Source organism: Camelus bactrianus, chromosome X, assembly GCF_048773025.1.
Source record: "Camelus bactrianus isolate YW-2024 breed Bactrian camel chromosome X, ASM4877302v1, whole genome shotgun sequence".
NCBI lineage: Eukaryota > Metazoa > Chordata > Mammalia > Artiodactyla > Camelidae > Camelus > Camelus bactrianus.
The window spans coordinates 80,431,429-80,438,582 of NC_133575.1; the positions used below are offsets into that span (position 1 = coordinate 80,431,429).

The window sequence follows — 7,154 nt, forward strand, 5'->3', positions numbered from 1 at the left end:
CAGTTCCCTTTTTTTGTTTCCTGACTTAAACCAATGTCTTTTTTTTTTTTCTTCTTCTCTGCAGCATGGTATCTGGTTCCCTGCTGCTGTCCCTATTCTGCCCCCCGCCCCCCAGCTGTCCCCGCCCTTCATTTGCTTGGGACCTCTGACACTGCTATCTTGAGTCTGCTCTGAAAGAACCCTTCTCAACATTACTGGGGCCACTGAGACTCTAGGCAGGGCTGGATTGAGCCGACAGGTCCTCAGGCCGACCTCCCTGAGGTGAAGGGATGACTTCGCTAAAGGACTGTGGGGGTGGTCAGCATAGGGAGTGGAGACAGACAGAAAAGAGGAGAAATGCAGACCTGTGGAGACAAAACAAAGGGACTGAGGAGGAAGGGCGTCTTTAGCTTCTCATGTCCTTTAAGGCAGAGACTCAAGGCCACACAGTTAAACTTGATGGTGAAGGATGGCTCATGCTCGCAAAGGGACCCCAAAGTACAGATCCTGATAGAGGTAGAGACAAGACTTCCCCCTGCTGAGTCATTTTCTAAGAAAGCACTTTTTTGCTGCAGATAAAAATGTCCGAATGTAAGCCCACACACCGCCTTGTGCCCTTCCTATTTTCTGTGGATGTTGATTTTCTCCATTTTAGATTCAGCCTCAGGGATTAACTCTTAGTTTACACTTTTCTCTTTAATCCTGTAAAGCAATAAATCAGGCTAGATGTCTTACTTGAAGGCTGAATGTTTCCTCAGCCACCTCCTAGCCTATGTTCTAGCAACAAACTTCTGGAGGATTCTCCTAGGAAATGCAGGCAATACTGGAGTAGACTGGGATGGTGGCAAAGCCTCTGGTGACTGACCTGCATGTTGATCTTGACACCTCAAGCACTGCCTTATTGACTTGCCCCAGGCACTGTGCCCTAATGTAGAAACATCATAAATCCCACTAGCAGGAGTCCTTCAGAATTTTTAAGGGAACAGGACTTAAAAAAAAAAGTATTTGTAGGATAGTAGAATAGTTAACCAGCACATCTGCACAAGATAAAGGAGAAGCAAGTGTTACATGATTTCCCTATTTTATTGACAATTTATATCTTTTCACTAGTCACCCCTGAAGAGCCACTCCAGTTGCCTGCCTGAAACTTGGTCACAGACATTGGCCTTCCCTCCCCTTTTCTTCAGTCAGATGCTATGTGTTGTCACATGCCCTGTCCCTTCTCAAAGTCCTTCTTGTGGTGGAGACTGGGCATTGATATGGGGATCTCGACAAGGGAGAGCAGGATGAGGGGGATAAAACTAGGCACTTCTTCACCCTCTGCCCATGCGCACTCCTCTAACATGCTTGTCTGGATGACAGAAGGACTGTACCCAAATAGTGCCAATATCTCGACAGAGGAAAGTGAACAGATCACGCACTCTGCAAGATCAGGCTGCAATAGAGTCCTGTGTTCAGTTATGAGTGCCTCATCTTAGGGGAGATCAATGAGCAGGAGTGTGTCCAAAACAGAGACGAGGATAGGTGAAAGGAAACTAAACCAAAGCCAGGCCACCCGAGGTGTGACAGAAAGAAATACGGTTGATTAGACATAGAAGTACCATCTTCATTGTCTTCATATTTCCATGTTACTAACATCAAAAACCTCTAGAAACTCCTCAAAGGCCAGTGAGACTGCATAAGAGCCTAGAAAGAAGAAGGAAATGCTGTGAGTCTACAGGCAGGCTGTTTGGCAAAGAAACTTTTAGGAAATGTAGCAGGCGGTGGTCATGTTTTTATTATCTCATTCCAGGAGACTATCCGACAAAATGAGGATGATGAGAGAGTCAGCTCTGAACCCATGGGTGTTCCTGGAGAGTTATGCAAGCAGGAGACCCCAGGCTCTCAGAGTTCCTTAGCCCCTAATCCACTGACATTTCTTCCTGCGTCCTTGCTCAACTCTCTCTCCTCATTATTTTCTGCCCTGCAGACACTCCTGCTTCCACTGTGTGATGTTGTGGTTAAGTGCAGGGCTGTGGTGTTAGACTACCTGGGATCAAATTACAGCTCCACAAAGTAGCCACTGGTGTGACTTTGGGTAAGTGAATTTCATGTCTCTCGTGTCTCAGTTTTCTTATCTGTTAAACATCACTAATAGTACATACCACCTGGGTTGTTAGAATTGAAAGAGATAGTATGTAAGGTAGTTCAGAAAATACCTGGCACATAATAAGTGTTCAATAATTGTTAGCTGTAATAATTACCAGGCCACAACAGCCATATTGAATAATGGTAAAGGAATCCAAGCTCTGGTGGCAGATCACCTGTGTTTGTATCTTGGTTCCTCCAAATACTATCAACATTGGGCAAATCATCTAATATCTTACAGTCTCAATTTACCTCATCTGTAAAGTGGGAATAATAGTATCACCTACCTCCTAGAATTACTGTGAGAATTTTATGAGACAATCCATTTAAAATGCTCAGTATCCTGCAGTCTTTCTTTCTCTGCTGGACACTCTTGAAACCTATCATGTGCCTTCTGCCAGGTATGCAGTGAAGGGAAGAGCTGCTGGATACTTTCTGGCTCTTGGCTTGATTATTGCTATTTCTGGAGCTGAACAATTTCATCCTCACTTTTCAGAACCTAGGGCAGTCAACTTGCTCCTTCAACTTAAGGAGGCTGTTTAATGCTGATCATTGTTCATTTTTACAAAGTATTTTGTAATTATGTATTTATGACCGTGATTATTTGATTACTGTGCCCTTCCCCTACAACTGTGCCGAACACAAGATAGGCATTCAATGAACATTTATTGAATTTACCATGACCAACTGGCCACGTGGTAGATGAACTAGAGCACTGGTCCCCTCCAAGCCTTCGGTGAACCAGCAGTTCACTGTGAAAGATGTTGTTCCCAGTGTCCTTGAGGTGGAACAGGAATGGGACATGGAGGTGGAGGGCGCTCCTTCACTTGACCCTAGTCCCGGCTTCCCTTAAGGATATGGACAGGGAAGCCAGAGGGTCTGGAAGGAGCACTGCTTCCTGCACTTAACGCTGCTACGTAGCAGTGTCTGCCAAAAGTGATGAGGTGTGAAAAATTTGCAGAGCTAGGGGGTTGGGGCGGGAGGGAGTTGACGAGAGTGGATCAGCCTCAGGCAGCTCCCTTCCTTAAGCTCGCGCTCGCGGCTCCGAATCGAGTCCTCTTGGCCGCCAGAGGGCGCTGCGCACGGAGCCTTAGACTCTATGGTCGCTCCCACCGACTCCCATGAGGAAGCGCGACCAGAAACCTCCTATATACTTCCGTGTCCGGCCCGGCCTTCCTCTTTCCGTTCCGATAGCGCTCTAGCAAACATGGTAGGACTTTGGGGAAGGGGCCGGTAACATCCAGTTTAATCTTTCTCTTCCCTTTGATGATGCCGTCCGGGACGGGTCTGGGCACCTGCGTGGACTCGTTGTTCCAAAGAAACTCAGTATTGCCGGGATCGAGCCCAGAGGGACCGGAATTCGGGGCCAGGAATTGAAGTGATAGGATCAAACGTAGACTTAGTTGGGGGTGGAGTGAATGTTATCGTTCCACTTAGCGGCTCGATGGAGGCCACAGTATTTGAAGCACATGGGGCTGGACCACCTTCTAGTCAGTGTTTTGTGTTAGCGAGAAGTTTGAGAGTCGAGTCCTCGTGGGATGCCTTAGCTTCAGCTGGGTCGGGTGGGGCGTTGTGCCAATGGTCCGATAACACCGCACGTTCTGAACGATTTATTTCCTAGGTTAACGTTCCTAAAACCCGTCGGACTTTCTGTAAGAAGTGTGGCAAGCACCAACCCCACAAAGTGACGCAGTACAAGAAGGGCAAGGATTCTCTGTATGCCCAGGGTAAGACGATATGTATGGGGTTGGTTTTAATGCGGCATTTGTGTAGTAAGCGGAATGCACGAGCCCTGTCCCCCTTCCCTCCCCGATTTGGGCATTTCATTGATGTTTCTTTTGGAAAGCCCAAGATAAAACCGTGAGAAGACTTCCATGTGGCTGTTGTGATTTATTATGTTTGATATACCCTGACAAGTGACTTTCATTCCCCCAGGAAAGCGGCGTTATGACAGGAAGCAGAGTGGCTATGGTGGGCAGACTAAGCCGATTTTCCGGAAGAAGGTTCGTAGTGATCACTCTTTGATATGCTTCCCACTTACTGTGGCAGAGAGTTTGCATTTATTTTTAGCCCACACATCTCTACAGTATAGGTACGTGTTCCATAGTTCTAGGAAGGTGTTTTCAATTACCTGCAGTGACATATCTAGTAGATAGTGCAGCGGGGAGTGCAAGCCATGTCTGACTCTCGTCTACAGTTCTGCCTCTTATTATTTTATATATATTTTTGTCTTTTTTGAAGAGGCGAACATTAAGGAACGTGCCTTGTCGTTGTAAGGACTGAAGTTTAAGTATGCCAGTAAATCCTTTCCTTTGCCCTGTTCCTTACCTGGTGTCATGTCCAAGTGAATCCTCAGCTCATGTTTGTAGTACGGTATTTTGCGTGTCAGTTCAGAAGCCTGCAGTCAGTCTGCTACCTATCTCATGAAGCCTTAAAGCTCTTTAAAATGGCCATGTAGATCTTCCACTGGCCTCCTGAATCCCCTTTCTCAGGCTGAATTTGTTGTACCCCAGGTGTCTGCTCCTGAAAGTACACAGTCTTTGGAGCATAGCATTCCCACGAACACAGCATTACTTTTGGCACTTAGTTCCTCATTCAGCTTGGTTCCAGAAAGTATTAAGAAATGATTTTAATGTTCATTTAGATTCAATAAATGGTTTGATCTCAAGGTGGTAAATGAAACACTTGATTGTCTTTTCACATTCAGCTAACTTGTTTAGGACACCGGGGAGATTGTTGTACCTAGGTTTTTGCTCTTTTGAGAACTGCAAACTAGCAGTAATGGAATTTTGACTACCAGGAGCAAGCTTTAAAAATTGTTTATTTGTGGGGAGCGTACTCTGACTTAAATAATACAGTTGAATGCACGTAAGATCTAGATGTAATTGTTGGTAGTCTCCAGAGAATAGATCTTAAATAACAATTATTAACCCTATTTAATGAATTGCAAAAGTTGTATTTATTTCATAGTTGCATGGACTAGTTGCCCCATTTTTGGTTGTCTGGAATACTTAACTGTAGAACTGCTGAAAGCTCACACTGTCAAGGTGGTATGATGAGTGCCTATTTGGTAAACCCTTTAGGATGTTTTCTGTGGTTGGAGAACTTGATGCCAATGAGATAACCTGCCACCTTTGCTGGTACATTATTCCTTAAATCACAATTTTCTTCATATTCCCACTTGCTCCCTATAGCTAAAGACAAATTTTCACAATCATTTGCAGAGCTTTGCTTTGAATAGTACTTAACCCAACCATAGCCATATTTTTGAAGGATTTTCTGTAGTGATTTGTGAAGGCTTTGACTTAATTCTTTTCCCCAGGCTAAAACTACAAAGAAGATTGTGCTGAGGCTTGAATGCGTTGAGCCCAACTGCAGATCTAAGAGAATGCTGGCTATTAAGAGATGCAAACATTTTGAGCTGGGAGGAGATAAGAAGAGAAAGGTATATAATTATGGGTGGAAGGTGCAGTTTTTTCCTGTATGGCTTTATTATGCCTAGAGAGGTGAATATTTCTGCCTGCTCATTTTTGTGGCATCAAGATGGGAGGGGAAAAAAGATCAGGGGGAGTCCTCAAAACAGCTAAATGCATAGCTCAAAGTATGGGGTTTTTGGTGTTGGTTTTGACATGATTAGGAAGGGGAGGAGAAGGATGGTGATCCCTTCAGGAGTAGACACTGTTCTTGATGGAATAACAAACAGTTCTTTGCAAAATACAAAACTTACCTTTTTTGTTTGTTTTATTGCAGGGCCAAGTGATCCAGTTCTAAGCTTCAAATTTTGTGTTTTATTATGAAGACAATAAAAACTTGAAATCATGTTTACTTCATTTGGTTTCAGTTGTTTTTTGGGGAGGGAAATAAACTAGGGCCATCAATAAAATTCTCCTTGTGGGGAAATTTATGCGTGATGGTTCAGGGTACTTGATTCATTAGGGGTGGACTACTGGTTGAACTCACATCAGATGTTCTAATGGTCTAATTTGGCACTTTAAACACTTGGGGCTTCTTGGGATTCCTTTTGCTGTTAAAAAGCAGAAGTTATTGGTTACCATGGGACATAGAGACCTGAAATTCAGGGCTAATGGGATGAGATCAGTGAATATGAGGTTTACCAGGAGTGAAATAGTCTCAGATCCCTTTACTAAAATCATTGAATGAGGAATTGTGACCCAATTCTAGGCACAGCATAGAACTTATATGTCCTTATGCTTATATTGCATATATATATACTTATTCTGATATTCACTAACATTTTTATATATTCCCTCAAATTTTAAACTGACTGACTTTCATCATGTTCAAATAACTGCAAAGGATAGAATTTCTAGTGAATTAAACTCCCCAATGAAATCTGAGGGATTTCTGTCCAATTTTAAAATGCCTAACAGTTGCAAATTTTTACATCCTGTTCCTCTTTGTATACTATTGTATGCTTCATTTTTATTGATGTTGAGCTCTTTATAGTTGTGCAGCAAAACTCGAGGTGAAGCAGATAATGCTACACATTTTGGTAACTAGAAGCACAACTCAACGAGATAGTGAGATAGTTTTCTTTCAAGTTAGTTTCTGTGGATGAATTAAGTCTGGGTTTACCAGTTCCATTTTTTATTAACTGAATGATTAGTCCTCCGATTTTATTGAAAATAATTGGTAATCACCTGACAGGCAAAGGAATTGTTACAACTCGTACTTTGTATTTTGAGCGGGCTTTTTGTGTCCGTTTTTGTACTGTAGTGCATCCCGGATGGGTGAGATGAATACCCTTTTTTGTTTGTGTGGGGGAAGGGTGATAGTCAAAGGGGAGGTGGTAAAGGAGCAGGCCTGAAGTACTGACTGCAGGTTGGTCCTCAGGTACACCAACTGGAGGAAAAGGGAGGAATTGGAATATCCGGAAATTCCCTTAAAATGAGTCTCCATAACCTCCAGTTTGAAGTTCATTGCATCACAGGACCTCAAGAGAGAAGGCAGTTCTTAAAGTGGAAGGAGTCTTCTGGCCCGAGGTTTGGTATTTTAGGTCATAATGTACCAACTATTGTTGGTGAAAG

The 7,154-nt window shown here is 43.5% G+C and overlaps 1 protein-coding gene and 1 long non-coding RNA gene across 2 annotated transcripts in view; both read left to right on the forward strand.

Annotated features, from left to right (window-relative positions):
* The window catches only part of LOC105080739 (uncharacterized), a 30,708-nt gene extending 28,650 nt beyond the window's left edge, over positions 1–2,058 (forward strand). Inside the window, exon 4 of the long non-coding RNA XR_836378.3 lies at positions 1,949–2,058. This is a non-coding gene — a long non-coding RNA (uncharacterized LOC105080739). The remainder of the gene's footprint in view (positions 1–1,948) is intronic.
* A 1,054-nt stretch (positions 2,059–3,112) lies between these two features.
* RPL36A (ribosomal protein L36a) lies at positions 3,113–5,936 on the forward strand. Its single transcript, XM_010969849.3, has 5 exons — positions 3,113–3,316; positions 3,728–3,833; positions 4,042–4,109; positions 5,429–5,551; positions 5,857–5,936. The coding sequence occupies exons 1-5, from the start codon at positions 3,206–3,208 to the stop codon at positions 5,875–5,877; spliced, it is 429 nt and encodes a 142-aa protein (XP_010968151.1). The 5' UTR covers positions 3,113–3,205; the 3' UTR covers positions 5,878–5,936.
* Positions 5,937–7,154: the final 1,218 nt, after the last annotated feature.

Coding starts and splice junctions, on each gene's coding strand:
- RPL36A (XM_010969849.3), top strand. CDS start 3,206: ATGGTCGCTCCCACCGACTCCCATGAGGAAGCGCGACCAGAAACCTCC. Junction 3,834..4,041: donor GGATTCTCTGTATGCCCAGG/GTAAGACGATAT, acceptor TCATTCCCCCAG/GAAAGCGGCGTTATGACAGG. Junction 5,552..5,856: donor GAGGAGATAAGAAGAGAAAG/GTATATAATTAT, acceptor GTTTTATTGCAG/GGCCAAGTGATCCAGTTCTA.